A 26,269-nucleotide genomic window follows, 5' to 3' on the forward strand; every position below is an offset into this window, starting at 1 on the left:
TTATTTTTTGTATGTCGGGATTGACATTGAGATCTCACGTTTAATAATTCGACTTTGGTTTGATCATCACCAATCTTGCCAAGCAAATAAATCATCATATGACTAAAAATCTAACATAACATAATTTAATTTCTAACCTTACAATCTACAGTCCCTACAGTACCTTTTTTCTTTACTGAAAGTGTTGAAATGATTTCAATTGTTTTCAAAATATATCCAAGAAGTCAAATTAACATCAAACTGTGCTTGAGTTTAAAACTTGCGATCAACAGTTGGGAAATTTTTGTTTTGTTACCTGAAGGCATTCTGGGTCATCCAAACTTCTCTTGATTTCGAAAGTAGAAATGAATTGTTACAACAGCAGATTTTGTGTCACTCACAGCTCCGTAATGTATTCCATCATTGGTTAAAACGAATTTGCCGACGGATTATAGTTACAATAATTGCATTTCAGTAAAAAAAAAACAATGCACGTATTTTGCAGAAATTAATTTCGAATATTTGTTTATTTACATATTTCACCACAGTCATTGCTTGTCATGTCCCATGTTTACAGCCAGTGCTTGTTATATCCGAGGCCATAACCGTATCCATATCCACCATAATTCCACTGTCCATTGTCCACAACCTTGGCACCAACGACGGCCACTGGTGAAGAGTATCCCCAGTTCTTGCCATACGCTGGCCAACTTCCATAAACGCTCGGGTAGGAGTACTTTCCATAAGCAACATCTGGGACCACAGCGATCTTACCGCCATACAAACCACCGTAGGCTGGCCAAACCGTACTGGACTTCAGTGGCCATGGGTTGGAGTAGGTCACAACATCTTGAACGTACGGAGCGGGTGATGCATTGGCGACGATCGCCAACGTCATTGCAATAACAGCAATAGCGAACTGCAAACAACAGATTGTAAATCGTAGTGCATTTAATAGAAAGTTCAAATTAATTACCTTCATTATAGCGCTGCGGATTTAGTTGGTTTGATCTTCGGGAACACTGCTGGTTGACTGGTGAAGAGTCATTTTCAGTGATCCATTTTATATAAATTGGTCAATGCTATAAACGAAGAGTCATGTGAGCAATTTCTTAGTGCTGCTGGTACATATAAAGTACTAACTACCTATATGACATTTTTTGATTATTTTTTCAGTACCTATTTAAACTTTTTGGTATCACTTCATTGTGATTCTGTGTTCAATTTCCTCTAGACTGTTTGTCTGATTGCTCAGTTTGATCACAGAAATTCGACTTCCAGATAGTTCAATATCGATATAAAGTGTAGAACAAAGAATAGTTGATAAATAAATCGCGAACGATTCAACTTCATATTTCAACATATATCGCATCCGCGTTACTGATCTTGAAAACGATATGATTGTTGATTATTGCTAGTAAAAGCAAAGAAATAAAAAGAACAAAATCATTCATTGTGTTTGTTGACCAGTTTTTCGCCACCGGGTATTTATGACACTTCCTATCTCTATTGAAATCGATTCAAACAGTATAAAAGCAAACGGGTTTACATACTTCACATCACATCAATTAATTGTTTCAACTGTGCAATAGGTTCTGGTTCTTTCAATCTAGAAAACGAATATGAAGGTAATGAAGAATATCGAATTTTATCTCAATCGTATAACATTTTCGTATTCTTCATAGGCCGTCAATGTCATCGTTGCTCTGGTTCTGGCCATCTGCGCCAATGCGTCCCCTTCGACATATGTTCAAGATGTAGTGACCTACGGCAACCCATGGTCTCTGAAGACCAGCACGGTGTGGCCAACCTACGCTGGATTGTACGACGATAAGGTCACTGTCGTACCAGATGTTGGCTATGGAAAGTACGCATATCCGAACGTGTATGGAAGTTTGCCTGTGTATGGCAAGGACTGGAGATCATCCGTACCAGTTGTAACTGTTGGTGCGAAGGTTGTCGACAATATCGGTTATGGATATGGACTGGGACATAACAACTATTGGTATTAGTTATCATGTCTTTTCCTTTCTTATAATAAAGAAGTAATTCCACAGTGCATTCCTTCGTTAATTTTTTTTTTATTGGAAATCATATTTCACTATCCAACAACTTAACCTCCAATAAGTGATACTGCTTTCGTTAAAACAAATTGAGCTTAGGGCCGATTGATCACCTTCACCTCACCTCCTGTTGATTTCATTGGCGTTGGCTCAGTTTTATCACGTTTTATTTTCACTGCTCACTTTGGATGTAAATCGTGAAATTCCTTTGGAAATACCCAAAGAAAATTTGAAAAGCAATTCTAAGAAAATGTCGAAAATTCCTTTACGAATTCCTTTAACAGTTTCGTCAGAAATTCTTTTAAATATTTATTTGGAAATTTCTTTGTAAAATTTCTTCTGAAACACCTAAGGACTATCTTTCGGATATTCCTCAGGAATACATACAGAAGTTATTCAAGCGTCGGATGTCACTTTGGGAGAAATTCTTCGGAAATTTCTGCAGGAATTTCTTTGGAAACTTCTTTAGGAAATTGTTTGAAAATTGATTTCATGACTTCTTACGGAATATGTTTTAGGAAATCCTTCAGAAATTCTTTTGAGAACTTCTCCCGGAATTCACTCCAGGAATAATTTGGAAAATAACGCCAGGAATTCCCGAATGATTCCTAAAATAATTTCTGAAGTAGGGGAAATGACGACTTTGGCAGGTTTTGTTCTATTATTGTCAGGGGGTTTTTGTTGACCAAATTTTATGAAATTCTTTGATATGCAGAGAATGTTTAGGCCAAATTTGAGAATATGTAATTGGTTATAGAAAACCCCCTGCCAATAATAGAACAAAACCTGCCAAAGCCGTAATTTCCCCTAACTCCATCAAAAAAATAAATAAATTAAGGGCCATTCGTAGGCCTCTTCATATTCTTCTTCATTGGCATTACATCCCCCAGTGGGACATTGCCGCCTCGCAGCTAAGTGTTCATTAAGCACTTCCACAGTTATTAACTGCGAGGTTTCTAAGCCAAGTTACCATTTCTGCATTCGTATATTCGCTTCGAGGCTAACATGATGATACTTTTATGCCCAGGGAAGTCGAGACAATTTCCAATCCGAAAATTGTCTAGACCGGCACCGGGAATCGAACCCAGCCACCCTCAGCATGATCCTAATTTGTAGCTGCGCATCTTACCGTACGGCTTAGGAGGATCCCTCGTAGGCCTCTAGGAATTTCTAATAAAATTTCCAAAGGAATGTCCGAAGGAATTCCTGAACAAATTCGAAAGAATTTCCTCCTAGAGTTTCCAAAAGGATTTTTTTTAAGAAATCCCTGTAATAATCTCTGCAACAATTTCTTTAAGAAAATTCGAAAATCCCTAAACCAATTTCCACAGAAATTCCTAAATCAGTTTTCAAAAGAAATCGTAAGGAAATTTCCGAACGAGTTCTCCTAAAGGAATTTCGGAAGGTTCCTTGAAATAATTCCCATAGGTTTTTCCGAAGTATTTTCCGTAGGAAACCGACCAAATTTCCAAAGGAATTTCCAATGAAATTTCTTAGAGAACTTCCGAACAATTTTTTTTAAACATTAGGTAAAAAAACGATGAAAACTTGGAAGGAATTTCCGAAGAAATTCTCAAAACGCAAGTACTCCTTAAGGATTTGTTCAAGATTTTCCTATAGGAATTTTCGAAGGAATATGTTGATGCATTTCCAAAGAATTTCTCGATCTATCTCCGACATAATTTCTTGAGCATTGGTGAAGTATCTGGCAGAATTTCTGAAAAAATAGTTAAAAGAATTCCTGAAGGAAATTCCGGAGGAATTTCAAATAGAATTCTTAGACCAATTTCTGAAGCAACTTTCGAAAGAATAACTTGAAGAGTTTTTGAAAAAAAATCTAGATTCTTCTGCGGAGGATTTTTGAAGAAACCCCTTGGGAAGAGTGAAGAAATTCATGATGAAATTCCTGGAGAAATTTTTGAAGGCATGGCTCAAGGAATTTCTGGATTACAAATCGAATTAATTCCTGATGGTATTTTTTCGAAAAAAAAAATGTCTGGAGGATTTTCCGAATAAGCTTTTGAATAAATTTCTGAAAAATCACCCTAGATGAGTAATGGACAAATTTCCGAAGCAACTATTGAAGAAAATTCCCAAGTAATTCTTGGGAATATCCTAGGAAGCAGGATGAAGGATCGACTGCAATCCCGATATTTGTCTTCCCTTGTCATAACACGAGTTTGTACAATCCCATTTAATTCCACCACTTAATTGTACCTTGACAGACACGTATTTCGACCTCAACAGTAAGGTCGTCTTCAGTGTCTCGTACTTGACTCGACTCGTCGTACTTGACGAGACACTGAAGACGACCTTACTGTTGAGGTCGAAATGCGTATCTGTCAAGGTACAATTAAGTGGTGGAATTAAATGGGATTGTACAAACTCGTGTTATGACAAGTTCAAAATAATTTTCTTACCGATATTTTTGTTTTTTTTTTGCAAGTCTTAATTTCAGTTTCAAAACATTGTTTTACTACTGTTCGAATTTCCGAAGTAATTCCCGGAGAAATTTCAGGCAGAATTCATGAAGGAATGTTTTGAGATGTCCCTGAACGAATTTGTGCACGAGTTTCTTGTAAATTCCTGCACGTAAAAAAATTTAATGTTATTTATTATTAATATTTCTGATACTTTTTCGCCAAAGCAATCACTTAATGATATCTCGCTTAACTTTTCAAAAGGACCTAAGTAACATTTTTTCATGAATTAATTTGAGTACTGCAATCAAAAGCTTTAATGTTTTTCTGTTGATTGCGCTGTTCAAATTAATTCATGAAAAAAATGTTACTTCCCAAGTAACATTTCAAGTTTTATTCCGCTCTAGGAACGGTTCTCAAGATCAAATATTAAGATCTAACAATAAAACCCACTACCACACGACAACCTTTTAATGACCACTATAAGATAAGGATATGGCCAAGTGACCCACTCTGAATAACCACTATAAACCTATTATAAAAGTATTTAGAAACCCTTTTTAAACCACCCGCAAAAAAGGGAATTTGGCTGCGGCAGCTGTCAAAAATGTCGCTATTGAAAAGAGAAACAAAACAGCAAAATAATAACAAAATAAACTGTTGATGAAAATCATGATGAGGATGACTGCAAAATAATATTTTTTCAGGATTGTTTTTTTTTCATTTCACTACCATCGAAATAAGGTGCGCGTTCGATTTCATGGTGAAAGTTAGTGAAAAAATAACATTGAACAGCACGCGCCCTCAAAATAACGTAATTCTGGTCATTACATTTTAAATAATCATTACGGAAATCTCGTAAATCGTCACCGATTCTATCGATATTCCACCCCAATATATTTGTAATGCAAATAAATTGCCAAAAAAGTGTTTTGCTTGGTAAAAACATCGCCTAATCATAATTTTCAGTGATAAATTTCATTTATATGAAAAAGCTTCTTCGTTTTCAATATGGCCATCATAAATTTTCATCATAAAAATGTTGCTCTTATCAAACACTGTTATAAACTTTTTGCAATGCAAATATTTTTATTAGAGTTATTCATTTGACCATATTACGACCAGAGAATGTGGATTTGTACGAGTTTTGCAAATGGGATTTATTATGGTCTTCATCACAACCGTAAAGCAGCTCATAAGGTCAATAGGCGTTTAGCATTTGAAGCTTTTTCAGTATGTTTATGAGAGGTTTATTGATAGCAATAAGAGCGACAATAAAACCGAGCAACTAGCTAGGGTTATTGCTATTATAAATCTTCTATAAGAATTAAATAAATCCAAGAAGCATGGAAATTGTTACTTGGGTTAGGTCCTTTTGAAAAGTTAAGCGAGAAATGTATAAGAAAAAACTTACACATCGTATTAGTCACATACATTCCGAAACTTACACTTTTCATTAATTTATGAATGTTATTAGATTTTTGATGTGGGATCATTCATTAGGTGGCATAATGAAGAGTATAAGTATTTTTGAATGGTTTTTTGCCATTATATATAAGGTTATTTTTTACGTGTGTAAAAATCTAGAAATCAATATGAAAGTTCTAATAGGCATTTGTATGGAAATTTAATACACCCGATTCTGTTTTTACACGGATTTTTGCAAAGTTGCTGCATTTTGCATAATTGAGTCGAGAAATCATAAAACATTTTTTACACGGATTTTCGGAATTTGAACTGAAAACTTTTTTTACACGGAACGCATCCCCCGTGTAAAAAAAGACTCAGGTGTACCTTCATAAAAGTACCTTCAGAAATTCGTTCAGAAATTTTTGATCAAAATCTATTCAGGTTGTTCTTCGGGAACTCCTTCAAGAATGCATTCTGAAATTCCTTCTGGAAAACATTTGGAAATTCCTTCAGAAATTCTTTTGGAAACTCCCTCAGGAATAATTTATAAAATTCCCCCTGTAGTTCATTTGAATATTCCACCAGGGATTCTTTCGGAAAACCTCTCCAGAAATTCCTTTAGTAAAATAATATAAAATTCTTGCAGGAATTTTTCTGAAAATTTTGTTGGAAGAATTCTTCCGGAAAAGTAAGGAAGAATGAAATGGAGATAGGACAAATGAAATTTACGAAGGATTCCTAAAATAATTTTCAAAGGATTTTTAGAAGAGGCTGAATGAATGCTCAAAGGAAATCCGGAGGAATTTTAAAAGGAATCTCCGAAGGTATAAAGGAATTTCGGTAAGGGTTGCTAAAAATCCGGAGGAATGATCGAAGGAATTCCTAGAAGAATTTTCGAAAGAACTTCTTTTGGAAGTTCTGAAGTAATTCCTGAGGTAAATTTCAAAGGAATTTTCTTTCTAGAGGTATTCCTTAAACAATTTCCGTAGGTGCTGTAGGTACTGAAGGAGTTTTTTGACGAATTATTTTCGGAAATTCCTCTAGAAATTCCTTCAGAAATTCTTCTAAGGATTTCTTCGAGAATTCCTTTCAAGATTCTTTTTGGGATTTCTTCCAAAAATCTTTCAGAAATTCCTTTAAGAATAGCTATGGTAATTGTTTAAGGAAACTCTTCCGAAATTTCTTCAGGAAAATTCCATTTATGAATTCCTTTGAAAAATGCTTTAAGGCTTTAAGGATTTCTGCCGGAATTGAATTAGGAGGTCCTTCCTTCTTTTTTTAATGAATTGCGTCAGCAATTATTTCAATAAAGTATCAAACAAATTCTTCCAGTAATTCGTCAGGAAATCCCTTCCGAAAATATATTAAAAAATCCCTTGGAATTCCCTTGCAATTTCCCTTTTTTGCGAAGATTGCTTCAAGAATTCCTTCAAAAGGAAGTTCGCATTGAAATTTCGAATGAATTCACAAAGGCGCTTCAGAGGATTTTCCGAAGAAATCTGTGGAAGAATGTTAAAAGGAATTAATGACTTAATTTTCTAAATTATTCCAGGAGAGAATTCCTGAAGTGGAAAATTTTTTTGAAGGATTTTACTAACTTTATAAACTTTTGCAAACCTTTTGCAAGTAATTCGGACAAAGATCCAAAAAGTTTGTCTACAAATACACGCACACACACATACATACATACATACAGACATCACCTGCGACATCACCATACAGTCATCACCTGGGCTGCGAAATGGTGAGTTGACGTCTGAGAAGGAGCGACCTACACAGCTCTGGTCCTCACAAGTTCCAATCTCACGCTTCCACGGATCTTCCGATGACAATCGAACGCCAGCTAAGGGTTTTTGTACTTACTGGTAGTGTAGCCTGGGTACTGTTGTGCTCCTGACATCAGCTAGAATGAGGGGGTGCGACCAACGGGACCATCGTCCTAACCCCTAATTCCAAGGCGTTAAGCGACCCGTGCCGAGGGATGCATGGCAAGGGGATGAAATAATAGGCTAGGCCTTTAACGGAGCCTGTAGTACCAGGGAACCCTCCACAGTAATTGTCCCTTACCGGGTCATGCTGGGCTCTGGCGTGGTGGACCTGTTTTCCCGAGCAACTGGTGGGACCAAAAATGGAAAACCAAGTCAATTTTTCAATTAGTGGTAGTAGTGTAGACGACAACCCCTTCGCAAGAGGTGGGTTGTTCAGGTCTCCACCTAGGAGGTCAGAGGCAATAGTCAGCAGCTCGGTGCGCAGCGCCAGCGTGGGTCACTTATGCTTCTCCCCGGCTACGCCGGTAGTGGTTATAGACGGCCCATGGCTTGTGAGGGCGATGAACCGCAAACGCGATGGGCTTTCGGCCTTCGAGGTGGCGATGGAACAGCGAAGACGGAGGTGCAAAAGTCTACCCAGACTGAGGTTCAAGTTTTCGCGGGCACGTCGGGGGTGACTGCTCAAACGGAGCAGACATAAAAAAGGGGGAAACAATCTCCAGGGGATGAGCTCCCTGGGGGCCGCTCCAAATCGCGGAGGGTTACTACCCCGAACAAGGGTAGTGGGGCTGGGAAGCTGAACCCCGGCCGGGTACCTCCAAAACCGGGGGAGGAAGGACCTGGAAAAGTCCATCCACCCAGGAAAGACGGTGGTAAGGGGTTACGGCAGGCTGAGAGCTCTCAGCCGCACCAGACCAGGGAAATAGAGGGGGATGACGCCTCCTGGACCCTGGTCAAGAACAAGAGGAAACCATAGACGTCAAGGGCCGAAAAGAAGGCCCAGGCGAATGAGGGTAGCAAGAAGTCTAGGGTAGGCGAAAATCGCTCCAGGGGCGATGCCTAGTCATCAAGACGGACGAGGCTAAGTACTCGGATGTTTTGAAGGCGATGAGGAGTGACGTCAAGCTCGGTGATCTCGGCGCCGACGTACGTCGAATAAGACGTACCCGGATGGGCGAGATGATACTCGAGCTGAAGCGGGGCGTCTTGCGAAAGGGCGCTGCCTACAAGAAGTTGGCGGAGGAGGTCCTAGGCGAGACGGTCAAGGTGAGGGCACTCACGACGGAGGTGAATCTAAGGGTTAAAGACCTGGACGAGATCACTGACGTCGAAGAGCTCGTCACGGCACTGCGGCGACAGTGTGAAGTGGAGACGACCACCGCAGCCGTTCGGCTACGGAAAGGTCCAGCAGGGACGCAGGTAGCATTGGTTCGGCTGTCTGCAGCGGACGCCTCCAAGGTAGTCAAGTTAGGGAGCGTCAAGGTGGGATGGTCGGTATGCCCTGTGGGCATATACAAGCAACCCGAAGTTTGCTTCAAGTGCCTGGAACCGGGGCAAAAGCAATGGGACTGCAAAGGCCCTGACAGAAGCAATCTCTGCCGACGCTGCGGATTGGAGGGACATAAGGCACAATGCTGCACGAACGCTCCCAATTGTTTGATTTGTTCCAGCAAAGCTGTGAACAGCAAGCACCCCATGGGGGGTTCGATGTGCCCGGCGTTTAAGCGTGCTACAAAATCACAGTGCAGGTAATGCAGCTGGCTTGCTCGGCCTCGCCCGAGTGTCCGGTGTGCGCAGGTTTAGAGGAAACGGTGGAACACGTGTTGTTCGTGTGTTCACGTTTTCGTGCAATGCGTGACCACATGCTTGCCACATGTGGTCTGGACACTATCCCGGACAAGCTAGTTCGGAGGATGTGTAAAGATGAAGTTGGCTGGAACGCCGTTTTATCGGCTATCGTTCAAATCGTCTCGGAGCTACACAGAAGGTGGCGCGTGGACTCAAATATGGCTAGTTCAGGCGCAAATAAGAGGCGGTCCAAGGGTTCGGAGTCGGCTTCATGGATCATACCGGTGCCCTGTGGTCGAACTCGATCCTTTTATCGAACAAATGGCCGCGCGAAGAACAACATGGTATCGTCGCTTTCGCGGCGTCGGTCAACCGGGCGGGTTCCGAGCCCGAGGACGGAAAGGGGTCCTCGTCAAGGCTGGGGCAGGCGTAGGCCTCGCGTCGGCAAGTCCCTCTGTGTGCTGGCGAATAAGCCCTATCGCAGAAAGGTCAATTTGGGGTGCACGCGGCATCATCATTCTTTATACCAGTCGTGCAGAGGGAAGCAGGCGCGAAGTCGACCCTTCCCACCTTCCGAGGACATAGGGCGTGGTAAGGCCACCTGGAAAGCCGGCAACGCGCTGGCACGATACCATGGTGTTCTTCTAAAAAAGCGAGTTACGATGCTCGGTGCTGCAAGGACACGCAGCTAACCTCGAGGGTGCGTTGTGCACTGGCCCCCCTTTGAAGCATTACTTTCTGGTTGTACCGAAGGGGCTATGGGCTTGGCGGCTATGGAAACGGCTTAGCGGGTCGGGGATGTAGTCCTGCCTCCCTCGTTTGCTGTTGGAGGTGATCCCTAACCCCGCACTTCCTGAACAACCCAGGATGTCTGTTGAGCAGATTCCCCCTCCATTGCTAAGGAAGAAAAAAAAAAGACATCAACTTAGTTCATCGAGCTGAGTCGATTGGTATATAACACTCAGAGTGTAAAATAATCGAAAATATTTAGTGAAGTCCATTTTTCTTCATTTGTCAGTTCACTTCCGACACATTCATAGTCGGCTCTGGACAGTCAATAGTCAGTCAGTTGAATATTAGTCATTGAATATTTATGCACATTTTACAAATTGATAAATTATCTGAAATCTGAACACGTTTCAAATGAGTAAAGTGATTTATCACACAGGACTGAATCCGATTTCCATCCGCGAGGCACTTTCAGCGGTAAACATCAACATAAACAATGATTATTATGTTTTTTTCTGCACATAGTAAACACATTCAGTGACAGTCGAATGAATGAGTTCGTGGAGTAGTCGTCTGACTATGTCATTCTATGTTTTGAATATTCATGCGATGTTTGTCAAAATTCGGACCGAAGTTGCTTCATGAAGATGAATATTTTAGGCTCTGTATAACACTATCGGCCTCCGGGCGTGCTATCAAAAATTCGCTTTTGGAGTAATCATATAGCCTTCTGGTCCAACTTTGTTGTACGATAAAGGCAAAAATAAATCAAGAACAACTTCAAGAAATTCTAGGAAAATCAGTTTTTAGAAAACCAGTAATTTAGAGATAGGTGGCACAGTTTACAATGAAAAACTATGACACTCATTTAGTTATTTTAGAATTAAATACGGATTTGGTAGAAGCCGCGAGAAGATTTGAGTTTATGCGGCAAATTAATTAGTATTTTACTGAAGTGTCATTTGCGTGAATTTATTACTTTTCTAGTGTAGTGATGAACTTAATTTTAAAATTAAAAAATCACTTAAATAAAGAAAAAAAAAAGCATTTCTAGTGTAAAGTAAATGAAATTTGCTTAAATTACACTTCAGTAAAATTCTAACTAGAAAGTCACAAACACCGCTAGGGCTTCAAGCCTTATTCTCTACAGTATACAAAGTATTTTAAAGTAATTTTATTTTCCTCCCTTCATCGACCAACGTGTTGCAACGGTTAACAATGGGAGGCGGGAACATGGTGATCTAATGAGCAGATGTCTAAATGTCTAATTCGAAGGCGAGATGAATGGGAAAAGATGGTGGCACGGCACCCTTGGTGGCACCCATTTCACGGTTCAATGAATATGTCAGATGAAAGGTAACAGAAAGTCATGACGTGGAACGGGTGAGATGAGATGTTTCTATTTCATCTTCAAGGGGGTGTGATTAAAAAATTAGAATTTTCATCGTGCATGCTCAATTGCTCACTGCTGAAAGAAATCACAGAAGTAAACAAAACAATTTGCACTCCATTTTCGTATGTTATTGATATGGGTACCTTTGTGAGTACATATTATGTATGCAAGAAGCAGTAACCCTATATCAACACTATAAAAAGTAGATGATTAAATTCCTATTAACATAGCGTTGAATAAAAAACAAAATCATTAGGGAGCTTGTGATAAAACACTTCGTATTAAAATCATTATGGATCATGAAATCAGTATTGAATGAAAAAAATTGCAAATTTGTATATCTATATAAAAAAAAGTGTCTCTGATTAAGAGCGATTGTAAGCAATGTTGATAATGATTTTATTGATCAACGATCAAATGGCCAGCAAAAGAAACAAAAACAATCATCACAATATCAACATTGTTCACATGAAAACGAAAAAGATCTCAATCAGAAATTTCTTTCTACGATCGCCAATCATAATATTGTATGCTTACTTGCGACTTCAATTTACCAGCTCACAAGTAGTAGGTAAAAGACGTCGATCGTCTTTTTCAAACAACGATCTGCCCAAGCATGTAGCACCACGCAGTAAGCTCGCACTGATCATAGCAGCATAACGCAGCATCTTGTGCTGGTGGCATTTAGACATTCGAACACTAAATGCGGGATGGGCTTTTGTTGCGCGCGCGTAGTCTCTTTGTATGGTGCGTGGGAAGTAGGCATTGGCGTAGCAGTTTCACGGATCAGTAAATATGTCAGATGAAAGCTAACAGAAAGCCATGACCGGAAACGGGTGAGTTTATTTTGTTGAGACGGTTTGATGTTAGAAACAAAAGTCGTTTAGATAAATCTTGAACCTTGTCGAGTGCTAACAACCTATTCAGATGACGACATTCAACATATCATAATTGGCTGTATTTTAAAATAATATTACGAATAAAAGACTCATTTTCTGGGTGGCTGCACAAAAAGGGAGGAAGAAAAGTTCATATCCCATGTTCAAACGCTTGGCAGTTCTGTACCCAACATGCATCGGACAGCAGAACAAATGGAACGAAGCTACAATCAATATGACCCCAGAACGCAGGCAACGTAAATTTTTTGACAAAAGTACACTTTAGGGCCCTCCTTAGCCGTGCGGTAAGACGCGCGGCTACAAAGCAAGACCATGCTGAGGGTGGTTCGATTCCCGGTGCCGGTCTAGGCAATTTTCGGATTGGAAATTGTCTCGACTTCCCTGGGCATAAAAGTATCATCGTGCTAGCCTCATGATATACGAATGCAAAAATGGTAACCTGGCTTAGAAACCTCGCAGTTAATAACTGTGGAAGTGCGCAATGAACACTAAGCTGCGAGGCGGCTCTGTCCCAGTGTGGGGATGTAATGCCAATAAGAAGAAGAAGAAGACACTTTAGCGCTTATTTTCAAGTGAATTTGCGCCTAGAGGACAGCTCTCGGCGAGTTTTGCCAAACTACCAAAAATTAAGAGAAACGGTTGAAAAAGGGGCCCTCCTTAACCGTGCGGTAAGACGCGCGGCTACAAAGCTAGACCATGCTGAGGGTGGCTGGGTTCGATTCCCGGAGCCGGTCTAGGCAATTTTCGGATTGGAAATTGTCTCGACTTCCTTGGGCATAAAAGTATTATCGTGTTAGCCTCATGATAGTGCTTAAGTGCTTAATGAACACTAAGCTGCGATGCGAGGCGGCTCTGTCCCAGTGATGTAATGTTGATAAGAAGAAGAAGAAGAAGGTTGAAAACTAAAAAAATGCAGCATTTCAAAGAGGTAAAATAGAGAGATTGATATGATAACTAATATCAATACTTGTTACGTCCCAGTCCGTATCCATAACCGCTATTGTCCACAACCTTAGCGCAGACAGTTACAACTGGTATGGATGATCCCTAGTTTTTGCCATACACGGGCCAACTTCCATACACGTTCGGATATGTAAACTTTTCATATGCAACATTTGGTTAGACAATGACCTTATCGTAGGTTGGCCACACCGTGCTGGTGGGTTGGCGTAGGTCACAAAAACTTGTACATATGGCGAAGGGTACGCATTGGCGCAGATGGCCAGAACCAGAGCAACGATGACATTGATAGCCTATGGATGATACGAAAATGTTATATAATTGAGATTAGAATTGATATTATTCATTGCCTTCATTTTCATTTTCTAGATTGGTAGAATCTGTTGAACAATTAGAACAGTTATTTGACTAATGTGTCTAAAAGCTGTCTGCTTTTATACTGATTTAATCGATTCCAAATTCCAGATAGGAAGTGTCATAACTAACCGGTGGCGAAAAAATTGCCAACAAACAAAATGTTCTTTTTATTTCTTTGCTTTTGCTGGCAACCAACAGTAATCATATCGTTTTCAAGATCAGTCATGCGGATGCGATATATGTTGAAATAATAAATTGAGCTGTTCGCGATTTATTTATCTACTAGTTATTCCTTGTTCCACACTGTATATCAATATTAAACAATACGGAGGTAGATTTTGTGTGATCAAACCGAAAAACTAGACGAACAATTTAGAGGAAATTAAATAACGAATCGTGCTGGGGTGAACAGTAGAGGAAAACTAATTACTCAAAAAAGATTACATATAAAAAAAATCATTGCAAAATTGAAGTAAAGGTAGTATTTTATGTGTTCAAGCAATACACAAAAATGTGCTCGTTTTTCGCATTGACCAATTTATATAAAATGGATCACTGAAAATGACTCTTCACCAGTCAACCAGCAGTGTTCTCGAAGATCAAACCAACTAAATCCGCAGCGCTATAATGAAGGTAATCAATTTGAGCTTTCTATTAAATGCACTACGATTTACAATCTGTTGTTTGCAGTTTGCTATTACTGTTATTGCAATTGCGTTGGCGACCGTAGCCAATGCATCACCCACTCCGTACGTTCAAGATGTTGTGACCTATTCCAACCCATGGCCACTGAAGTCCAGTACGGTTTGGCCAGCCTACGGTGGTTTGTATGGCGGTAAGATCGCTGTGGTTCCAGATGTTGCCTATGGAAAGTACTCCTACCCGAGCGTTTTTGGAAGTTGGCCCGCGTATGGCAAGAGCTGGGGATACTCTTCACCGGTGGCCGTCGTTGGTGCCAAGATTGTGGACAATGGACAGTGGAATTACGGTGGATATGGATACGGTTATGGCCTCGGATATAACAAGCACTGGCTGTAAACATGGGATGTGACAAGCAATGATTGTGGTGAAATATGTAAATAAATAAATATTCGAAATTGAATTCTGCAAAACACGTGCATTGTTTTTTTAAACTGAAATGCAATTATTCATCAGCAAATTGATTTTCAACCATGCTTTATGTCCTTTAAAGATCATTAGTAGAGTGAGGGTTTTAACTAAATAAATATTTCGTTAAAGTTTGCAAACTATTTCAAAAGTTTTGGGAATCAAATTATTCCTTGAACGGAAAACACATTACAAATTTTTCTTCCATTTTTTTGTTTTTCGAGATTTTCATTATTTAGTATCGTGAACATGAAAAGATCAACAAGGAAACATCCGAATGTTCATTGTTTGCAATCTTATCTTCGTAATTGTCTCTGATAAACCTCTATATATAATATGAAGAACGGAAAAATCTCGTAACTGAAGTAGGTTGATGGAAGCAGCTGGTAAGGACGGTGTCCAAGCTGAACTCATTAAGATGTGCCTGGATAAGCTGGCCAATTTTCTGCACATGCTGATAGTCAGAATCAGGAAAAACAGCTACCGAAGGAGTCATATGCCCCGCAGCTATGGAAGATCATGGACGAAAACAGCTTTTCCATGAAGCTCACAACACTGATCAAAGCGACGATGGATGATGTGCACAATTGTGTGAAGATTTCGGGCGAACACTCTAGTTCGTTCGAATCCCGCCAAAGGCGACTACAAAGTGATGGACTTTCGTGCCTGTTGTTCAATATTGCACTAGAAAGTGTCATGCGGATTCTTGATTACGGCTGATAATAATGTTAGTCGTGAAATACGAAGGCGCATCATCTGTGGAAGTCGGGCCTACTACGGGATCCAGATAAAACTGCGGTCAAAAAAGATTCAAACCCGCACTAAATATATCATTGAGCAATTCAATATCGCACATATGAATCAACCATCATGTTTACGTTGCTTGCCACACACCAGCACCACACAATCATGTACAGAACTCTTATAATACCGGTGGTCCTCTACTCATGTCCGCAGAGGCTTGGACCATGCTCGAGGAGGGCTTGCAAGAAGTCGGGGTATTCGAGATCTCTTGCTTAGGGCCATCTTTGGCGGTGTGCAAGAGAACGGTGTGTGGCGGCGAAGAATGAACAACGGACTCACCCAACTCTACGATGAACCCAATACCCAGAAGGTTGCTAAAGCTGGAAGGGTACGATGGCCAGGGTATGTTTTTTTTTTAAAGGCAGGAACACCGTCTTCGACCAGAGGTCGTACAGACTGAACACATAAACACCTAGTATGAGACAACGGACACTTAACATCCAGTGGACCAGTGGAGACTTTTTCGGGAAAGGAAGGAAAAGAAGATAGAAGCAGGTTTAAAAAAGAAGGAAGAGGAAGGAGGAAAAAGGAAGGAAAAAGACAAAATATGGAAGAGGAACGAAAGGAGAAGGAAGAAGGAATGAAAAAGAAGGGGAGAAGGAAGAACCAAGAAGAAAAAAGGAAGAAAGAAGAAGGAAGAAAAAAGAAGGAGGGAGAAGGTGGAAGACGGAATAGGAAATAAGGAGAAAGGAAGAAGTAAGAAGGTATGCGGAGGTTTTACGCAACTGTCAATGGCGCGCAGCATAAGACTGCCCCCGTGCCCGCCATGTGCAATGATCGAGAGGGGAATTTCCTGACAGACAAGACTATGGTGGCAGCCAGGTGGAAGGAGCACTTTGAAGATGTGTTGAATGGTGAAAATGAAGGTGTTTTAAGGAGCAGGATGGACACAGTCGGCGATGGTCAAGCTGTGGAACCACCAACGCTGGACGAGGTTATGAAGGCTCTAAACGAGCTGAAAAACAGGAAAGCTGCTGGGAAGGACGAGATCCCGGTCGAGCTTCTCAAACACGGAAGTGAGCAGTTGCACTACATTTTCCAGAAAATATGGGAGGATGAAGAACTGCCTGCCGGCTGGTTGGATGGCCTCATATGCCCAATCTATAAAAAAGGGCACAGACTAAAGTGTGCCAATTACAGAGAGATCACCCTTCTGAACTCGGCGTACAGAATCCTGTCGCGTATCTTGTTTAACGGACTGATACCGCTTGAGAAGTCCTTCGTCGGCGAATACCAGGCAGATTTTCGTGAGGGCCGATCAACGACGGATCAGATGTTAAGCCTGCGGATGATGCTTGATAACTTCCGGGAGTAAAACTTGCAGACTCACCATCTGTTCATTGATTTCAAAGCCGCGTACGATTCAGTGAAGAGAAATGAGCTGTGGCAGATGGTTTTCCGGCGAACATGGTTTTCCGGCGAAACTGATTAGACTGATACGTGGAACGCTGGATGGCTCGAAATCAAATATTTGGATTGCAGACGAAGTGTCAACCTCGTTTGTGACCTTGGACGGATTGATTCAACATTGCATTCGAAGGCGCTCTTAGGAGATCTGGCGTGCAGAGGAACGGCACTATCATCTCACGGTCGCATATGCTTCTGGGTTTTGCGGACGACATCGACCTTATTGGAATCGATCGCAGAGCAGTAGTGGAGGCTTTTGTCCCACTGAAGAGGGAGACGGCGAGGATAGACTTAACCATAAACTCTACTAAGACAAAGTACATGGTGCAGGTAGAGATAGGGGAAGACCTAGTGGTGTTGGTGCAGAGGTAGTGCTTGATAGGGATGGGTTTGAAGTTATTGAAGAATTTGTTTATCTTGGAACGCTTGTGACATGTTACAATGATGTTTCCCGTGAAGTGGAAAGACGTATTGCTGCTGCAAATAGGGCCTTTTACGGATTACGTAACCAGCTTAGATCCCGCATCATGCAGACGGAAACGAAATTTGTTCTATACAAAACTTTGATTCTACAAGTGGCCCTTTATGGACATGAAGCACGGACATTAAAAGAGGCGGGCCGGAGAGCTTTCGGGGTTTTCGAGCGAAAAGTGCTGCGTACAATACTCGGAGGGAAACTAGAAAATGGTGTGTGGCGCAGACGCATGAATCATGAGCTGTATTAAGTATCCAAAGAAGAAAATATTGTGAATCGTATAAAATACGGCAGACTTCAGTGGGCTGGTCACTTAGTGCGAATGTCGGAAGAAAGAATAGCAAAACAATATTCAACAGAGAACTAGATAGGGGCCGGCGACTTCGTGGAAGGCCACGAACACGCTGGGTGCACGTGGTGGAATCGGACCTGGGGGCCCTGGACGTTCGCGGAAACTAGAGGAACATCGTCCAAGACCGACGATTCTGGAGCTCTACAATACGCCAGGCATAGGTGTATCGACGCTGTAGCCCACCAGGTATCCAGGTAGTTAAGAAGGTAGAAGGAAAAAGGAAGAAGGAAAAAGGAATAAGAAATAAGGAAGAAGAAAGAAGGAAGAAGAAAGAAGAAAGAAGGAAGAAGAGAGGAGAAAGAAGAAAGAAGGAAAAAGGTAGAAGGAAGATAGAAAAAGAAAGTAGGAAGAAGGAAGAAGCAAGAAGAAAGATAGAAGAAGGAAAAAAGAAGAGAGAAGAAGGAAAAGGAAGAAGTAAGAAGGAAGAAGGAAGAAAGAAGAAGGAAAAGGAAGAAGTAAGAAGGAAGAAGAGAGAAGTAAGAAAGAAGAAGGACGAAGGAAGAAGGGAGAATGTAGAAGGAAGAAGGGAAAAGGAAGAAAGAAGAAGGAATAATGAGGATGAAGAAGGAAGAAAGAAGAAAGGAGAAGGGAAAAGAAAGAAGGAAGAAGGAAGGGAGAAGGAAGAAGAAAGAAGAAAGAAGGAAAAATGAGAATGAAACAAGAAAAAAGAAGAAAGATGGAATAAGTTCTTATTTCTCACGTTTTGCTTCTTATTTCTCATTCGGCCCAATGGCCATTTGGCTTAATAGCCCGGCACCGTTGCGAGAACGCCGGAAAGCAACCCTGCAAAGATGGTGTTCGCTTCCGATCCGGCAGGTACTAGAAGGCGTAGAGCGTAGCGAGCGAGCTGGGCTGACCAGATGCAGAAGGACTTAGCGAGCATGGGGAGCAACCGAGGATGGAGAGACGTGGCCTCAAACCATGTATTGTGGCGTTAAATGGTTGATTTAGTGTTATCTGAGTCGATTGGTAAATAACACTATGGGTCTCCGTGCCTCATATAAAAGGTTTGTTTCTGGAGCGGACATATAGCTTTTACATGTACTTAGTATATCAGAAAGCAAAACGTTAAAAAATAAAAAGAACAGTCAGTGGTTTCGAAATTTGCCTTTTAATTTGATTTCTAAACCTATCATTAGGAATTGAATTAATTTGAAAACTTTCAAGTGAAATTTTGATAAATTAATTTGGCAATGGAGTTTTGTTTCATACTTCTAAAACTTCGTCAAAGATATAAAATTCGTCAAAACTTTTCTTGTTGAAGTCTTGTTGAAGAAAAATCAAAAATTACTTTAAAAATGTACATATTTCAAATTTTAATCCCAAATCTAAAGAAAAAGGGGCAAGCATTCAAAACCCATGTTACCCACTAAAAAAAATCTATAATTTTGTAGTAAAGTATCAACATATCATCATCTTCCTAGACATAGTGTACCCATTGTATTTGCAACACATGGCGGGCATAGAAATGCTTTCAATAAGTAACTGTGGAATTGCTAATAGAATACAAAATTGAAAAGCTGGTCAAGCGCCAGTTGGAGTCTAGAGCCGTTGAAGTAGAAGAAAACAATGGATAATAAACAACGGATGCGAGAGTGAGAAATAGGAATGTACACAAACGAGCATAAGATCGAAATTATTTTAACACATAATAAAGGCGACTTTAATTGACGTGCAAACTTTCATTTTGAATCGTTCTGTATTGCATTGGACCAGCATAATATATATAGGGTCGGTGTACCAATTGTCGCCATACATAAGAACAACTATTTTTTTAAAAAATAAGTAAAAGGCATGTGGGTGGACTTTATATATCAAGCGAAAGGTTTTACTTTCTGCTCCTTAAAACAGCTGTGAAAACCACAATAAAATTTGTTATTATCCTCAAAATTGATTAATCCATAATAGGAACGCATGCACCAGTTGTGGCACTATTCTTAATTTTGGTTCCTTATTTGGCAAATCCCATTGTTTTCTTATGGGACTGGCCAAATTGGGACCACTAGTACGACAACTGGTGCAAAGGAAGTTGAAAATTAAGCAAAATCAATTTTTACAATTACGCTTTGCTTGTTTTGGAGGAAATCAAAGGTGTTATCGTGTTATATGAATATGCTTTATCGATATAAACTTGGTTTGCGGTGATTTGATTGGTCATTTGGCATATAAAGCACTAGTGCGACAACTGGTGCTATAGCCACAACTGGTACACCCAGCCTATAACACCCTTTGTTCAGGAAAGTCAAAAGAACTTCTCAACTATATAGGGATACTATTTCGGTCATTTATCCATACCCTTTATATCCATCCCATTCAAACCAAAATAATAACATGCGGTTCAGACCGCATCGTGCTTTCGTGCTGTGCGGTTCTTTCTCTCTTTGCGGAAGGAAGTTTTTAATACTACCCGAAGCTATTTTAATTTCAACGGTGCTTCTTAGCGCTATTTGTACCCACTGATCCCGTTACGATCTTTGCAAGGACCCGTGCCTTCGTTTTACGTTGGACCCGTTTGCGGAAGTAAAATTCCGACAAGCGGTGGTAATCCTGCAGGGACACCGTTCTGGGAAAAACCTCTTAGAAGGTCACGTCTCCACGCTCAGCAATGAGTATTAACAAAAACAAGAGGAAGGGAGTCTCTGAATTCTCCACTTCCTTCAAAGAAACAAGGTTTCAAGACCGTCCTGCCAAAGCGCGGAAAAAATAGAAGGAAGCTGGAGAATTCAGATATTCCTTCTAACTCTAATATCGGAAATAATTCTTCTCCAATCGAACTGAGCAATCAGTTCGATTTGTTTAATGATGAAATTGAGCAAATCGAATCTACCTCTAGCCCAGGTGATTCGATTCATGCGAAAAAACAAAGGATTCCCCCAATTGTGGTATCTGTTGCCGAGTTTTCTGGCTTCCGGAATGAGATTTTGAGTAACCTTCAGGGGATCAAAGTTTCATTTCAGATTGCTAGGAAGGGTGACTGCCGCGTTTTGCCGGGATCCTTTGACGATCGCAAACGTCTTCTTCACTATTTAACTGAGAAGCGCCATAAATTCTTCACATACGACGACAAAACTGAGCGATTGTTCAAAGTCGTCTTGAAAGGTCTCCCAGTGATGACAAATCACTGGATGAGATTAAATTGAAATTTCTCAATTACTTGGATTTTCACCAGTCCAAGTAATTAAGATGAAAAGAAATCCCATTCTGGTACTTCCCAGAGGGCATTTCTCAAGAATTTTATTTAGTTCATTTTAACAAAAGTGAACTAAATAATATGAAAAAGTTGGAAAAAGGCCTGTATTATGTCCCATGTCCGTGTTACATGGGAACATTTCCGCAGGCCTGGGGAAATTCAAAACCCTACCCAGTGCCGTAAGTGCCAAAAGTGGGGTCATGGAACCAAACATTGTCACATGGATGCTAAATGCATGATTTGTGGTGGAACCTCTCACGCCAAGGACGCATGTCCTGTGAGAAAGATTCAATAAATTTAAGTGCGCAAACTGTGGGGCAATCATAAATCCAATTTCTGGGAATGCCCTTCACGCAAAAAGTTTTGAATTCCCGTGCAAAATTGATGACGGAAATTCCAATCGGATCCCAGATTCGACGGGTAGAAATTTTTCAAACGCTCAAATTTCGAAACCGGTTACCGGTCGAGCAATTCATACCCACCACAATTCACAAACAAATTTTGCCGCTCGTCAACGGGTAGCAAGCACTTCAGTAAATTCCAATTTTTCCAATGTACCTACGTATGCAAACATCGCTGCTGGTAGACCAAATTTCTCTTCTCAAAATGAGGTTTATACCCATGTCCCAACGGAAAATAACGGTCATGTTGCCGATTCAGGTAGCATGACCGCTCTCGATTTTGATTTTTTAACTGAACAATTGCATCACATGATTGATGCAATGTTCAAAGCAAATACCATTCCTGAAGCTGTTCAGGTTGGTATAAAGTACACACAAAAAATTGTTATCGGACTCCGTTTCAATGGATCCAAATAATTATGTGAAAGTTCTAAATTGGAATGCCCGCTCTCTAAAGGGTAAGGAAGATGAATTATTCAACTTCCTTTCAGTTCATAATGTGCATATTGCCATTATAACTGAAACGTATTTAAAACCAGGACTCTCCATTAAAAGAGATCCAAACTATTTTATCTACAGAAATGATCGTCTTGACAGCGCCTGTGGTGGGGTCGCCATTGTCATTAATAGACGTATCAAACATAAATTATTTTCTTCGTTTGAAACCAAAGTTTTGAAACCTTGGGAGTTTCTGTTGAAACAAATTTTGGACAGTTTTCCTTCATTGCAGCCTACTTGCCTTTTCAATGCAATGGGCAGCAAAAGAATTTGTTGAAAGCTGATCTTCAAATTCTGACTCGCAACAAATCAAAATTCTTCGTAATTGGTGACTTCAATGCCAAACACCGTTCATGGAATAATGCTCAAAGCAATTCCAATGGTAAAATTTTATTTGAAGATTGTTCTGCGGGATATTATACTATTCAATATCCCAATGGACCAACTTGTTTTTCTTCCAGTCGAAATCCTTCTACAATTGATTTAGTTTTAACGGATTCAAGTCAGCTGTGTGGCCAATTGGTAACTCATGCTGACTTTGACTCTAATCACCTTCCTGTGACATTTGAAATCTCACAAGAAGCCATTTATAATCCAATCAGCTCTACTTTTAATTATCATAAAGCTGATTGGGATTCTCTCAAAACGTATATCGATAGGAATTTTGATGTTGATATTCCTCTCGATACCAAAAGTGATATTGATAATGCTCTCGTATCTTTGACAAATTTAATTGTCGAAGCCAGAGGCATTACAATTCCGAAATGTGAAGTTAAATTCAACTCCATTATTATTGACGACGATCTTCAGCTACTGATCCGTCTTAAAAATGTGAGAAGAAGGCAATACCAAAGAACTCGCGATCCCGCGTTGAAAGTTATTTGGCGAGATTTGCAAATGAAATTAAAACGTTTCGCTATTCTGAGAAATACCAACTTTGAGAATAATGTCTCGAAGTTGGATCCCAGTTCGAAACCCTTTTGGAAATTAACAAAATTCTTAAAAACCTCAAAAGCCAATTCAGCGCTTAAAGAGGAAATAAAATTTTATTAACAAATGGCGTAAAGGCTTAAAACTTGCTCAGCAGTTCGAGAGTGCCCATAATTTTAGTCTAGGTCTCACTAGTCCAATTGAGGATCAGGTCACACGGAGCTTCGAAGACATTCTCAATCAAGAGAATGTTTTTGACCCTTCGTTGGGAACCAATTTGGATGAAGTGAGATCTATTACTAAAAAATTTAAAATATATGAAAGCCCCGGGTGATGATGGTATTTTCTACATACTTATCAAAAACTTCCTGAGAGCTCTTTATCCTTTTGGTTAATTTATTTAACAAATGTTTTCAATTGGCATACTTTCAAGATAAATGGAAAAACGCCAAAGTTGTTCCAATTTTGAAGCCGGACAAAAATCAAGCTGAGGCTTCTAGTTATCCTTAATCAGTTTGCTTTCTTCAATAAGCAAACTGTTTGAAAAGATTATTTTAAATAGAATGATGGTTCATATTAATGACAATTCTATTTTTGCTGATGAGCAATTTGGTTTTCGCCATGGGCATTCAATCACTCATCAGTTATTAAGAGTTACGAACTTAATTCGGCTCAACAAATCTGAAGGATATTCGACTGGAGTTGCTCTTCTTGATATAGAGAAAGCATTTGACAGTGTTTGGCATGAAGGTTTGATTGTAAAATTGATGAATTTTAATTTTCCTCTGTACATCATTAAACTGATCCAAAATTATTTATCAGATCGCTCGCTGCAGGTAAACTATCAGAATACTAAATCTGATAGATTACCTGTAAGGGCTAGTGTCCCCAAGGCAGCATACTGGGGCCCATATTGTATAACATTTTTACTTCTGACTTACCTGATTTACCACCAGGGTGTCAAAAATCTTTGTTTGCAGATGACACGGGCCTTTCAGCCAAAGGGCGAAGCCTTCGTGTCATTTGTAGTAGATTGCAAAAAAGTTTGGATATTTTCTCCACTTACTTGCAAAATGGAAAATTTCCCCGAATGCTTCCAAAACTCAGCTTATAATTTTCCCACATAAGCCGAGAGCTTCTTATTTGAAACCTTCTAGCAGACATATTGTCACTATGAATGGGGTTCCAATTAATTGGTCTAGCGAAGCTAAATATTTAGGACTTCTGCTAGATCAAAATTAACTTTCAAAATCACATTGAAGGCCTTCAAGCCAAATGTAACAAATATATTAAGTGCCTACATATATCCACTTATAAACAGAAAATCAAAACTTTGTCTTAAGAACAAACTTTTGATTAACAAACAAATTTTTAGCCCTGCCATGTTGTATGCTGTGCCAATATGGGCTAGTTGCTGCAATACCAGAAAGAAGGCACTCCAGAGGATTCAAAATAAAATTTTGAAAATGATTCTGAAGTTGCCTCCGTGGTATAGTACCAATGAACTTCATAGAATTTCTAATATTGAGACATTGCAACAAATGTCCAACAAAATAATTTCCAATTTTAGACTAAAATCGTTGCAATCTTCTATTGCAACGATTAACTCCTTGTACCCTTAGTATAAAATAGGTTAAGTTTAGTTTAAGTTGAAAACATTGTAATTCCTACATGGTTCAATTCAACCAGAGGAAAAAATTCTAACTGCCAGAGGCAATTGAAATGTATTAATAATAACTAAAAGCGTAACATAGCAAATAAGGATGATAGTGTTAAGAAAACACGGAACACCTAGTCTAAGAGATGAATGCATGTATTAGATAATTAGCAAATAAAATTAGTTAAAAAAAAAATAAAAAAAATAACATGCGGTTGTACTATTTGTTATTTTATCATTTTTATGAGAAAAAAAATCAAACAATTGCCTTACTTTTTAACTCTGAGATGCTTTTTTGTAAATTTTTGGAATCCCACCCTTGACTGTTAGTATCTTTGATCTCTTAGTTGACGTAACAACCATTGCTCTGCAGCATATATTTTGAACGATTTGAGGATAAACATCGCTAATTTAGAACATTTCAACCCGTACACTCTTATTTTTGAAACATACCTACAACGTATTGATGTTGCAGCGGTTGAAATAACCTAATGAACGCGTAATAGGGTAAATTCGCTGAAATTTTGAATGGTTGACGTATCTATGACTAACTATGAAATCATGGGCAGAAAGGGCTCGTATGTTTTAACAACCTGGTATTCGATTTTACATTTTTTTCAGCATCTGTTACTAATGTTTGCACTGTTATATAATGATTCTATCCAATATTCGTGAAATTAGAAGCAACGTAGTACCTATCTACATTTAAGAAAAGTTGCACAGAAAAATGTTCCAATACCTAACTCGCACACATCACAACAAGAAATATGTTCAGTATACGTTGCACTTGTTGCGCACTCCATGACGATGACGACGATCAAAGGGGCACCTCTTCCCAATAACAACCGCGTCGTTGTTCAACAGCTAATGACAAACTGCCTGCGAACTGCGAGCTCGCTACGTTTGCTCGTTCCTACCTTCTAGCGTTGCACTGAGCCTGATACATTTTCTCCCGCGAAGCAAAATCCCTGACACACTGACTGGACTGTATTGAGCCGATGTCGTTCTGTTCCACGCCACTCAAGGTTTTCGAGACCCAGATCCGATAACTGGCACGAGGCCATCGATACGGCGCGATGCGATGTAGAGGACGTTTCATTGACGACGATTCGCGGTCAAGGCAATCGCGAATCGCTGACTGCCACACCATTATTGCGCTCTGCGTAGGTACTGGCGCAGTAGGTCAGATAGTAGCAGCAAGGCAAGAAATTTGTTGACGACGACGAACAGCAGATTGCCTACTTGCAGGGAGCCACGTCTAACGGGATGGAGGATCCGCAGCTCTGTAAGGATAATGGAGTACCACTAGTTGACACAATTTCTGGTACCGATCCAACGGGACCGCCTGATCCCGATACTGGCTGCTACTACAGGACTGGCGTCGAATGACATTTGGTAGTAAAAGAAAAGAAACATTTAACCGGGCAGCATGACGTTACTGCAGGCAGGTCGGTCCTAAGCGCTTGGTTGTTGTTGTTTTTTTTTCAATCCACTGCAATTTATTCGCAGCGATGCATCACCACCATGCATGCGGTGGAGCACGACTTGCCGTCACACTATTCATAACGGTGCCCATGTAAATGTAAAGCCGGTTTGTAACTGTGGAGTGGCGGACACACAAAATGAACAATTGCCTCGCTTGGTGGTAGATAAGCGATGATCAAGCTCAGTGATGACTTTG

The 26,269-nt window shown here is 40.1% G+C and overlaps 3 protein-coding genes across 3 annotated transcripts; 2 read left to right on the forward strand and 1 right to left on the reverse strand.

The window, feature by feature from the left end:
* Nucleotides 1-410: 410 nt before the first annotated feature.
* On the reverse strand, nucleotides 411-25,644 carry LOC134216558 (glycine-rich protein-like). The gene is made up of 3 exons (XM_062695418.1): nucleotides 25,328-25,644; nucleotides 956-1,061; nucleotides 411-898 (listed from the first exon to the last, which is right to left on the reverse strand). Exons 2-3 carry the CDS (start codon nucleotides 959-961, stop codon nucleotides 551-553), a joined length of 354 nt encoding a protein of 117 aa, XP_062551402.1. The 5' UTR covers nucleotides 962-1,061; nucleotides 25,328-25,644; the 3' UTR covers nucleotides 411-550.
* LOC134216559 (uncharacterized) lies at nucleotides 1,057-2,206 on the forward strand. Its single transcript, XM_062695419.1, has 2 exons — nucleotides 1,057-1,607; nucleotides 1,665-2,206. The coding sequence occupies exons 1-2, from the start codon at nucleotides 1,602-1,604 to the stop codon at nucleotides 1,989-1,991; spliced, it is 333 nt and encodes a 110-aa protein (XP_062551403.1). The 5' UTR covers nucleotides 1,057-1,601; the 3' UTR covers nucleotides 1,992-2,206.
* LOC134216557 (glycine-rich protein-like) lies at nucleotides 14,350-14,869 on the forward strand. The gene is made up of 2 exons (XM_062695417.1): nucleotides 14,350-14,400; nucleotides 14,458-14,869. The coding sequence occupies exons 1-2, from the start codon at nucleotides 14,395-14,397 to the stop codon at nucleotides 14,803-14,805; spliced, it is 354 nt and encodes a 117-aa protein (XP_062551401.1). The 5' UTR covers nucleotides 14,350-14,394; the 3' UTR covers nucleotides 14,806-14,869.
* Nucleotides 25,645-26,269: the final 625 nt, after the last annotated feature.

The sequence above is a fragment of the Armigeres subalbatus genome, chromosome 2 (assembly GCF_024139115.2).
Source record: "Armigeres subalbatus isolate Guangzhou_Male chromosome 2, GZ_Asu_2, whole genome shotgun sequence".
In the NCBI taxonomy this organism is placed as follows: Eukaryota; Metazoa; Arthropoda; class Insecta; order Diptera; family Culicidae; genus Armigeres; species Armigeres subalbatus.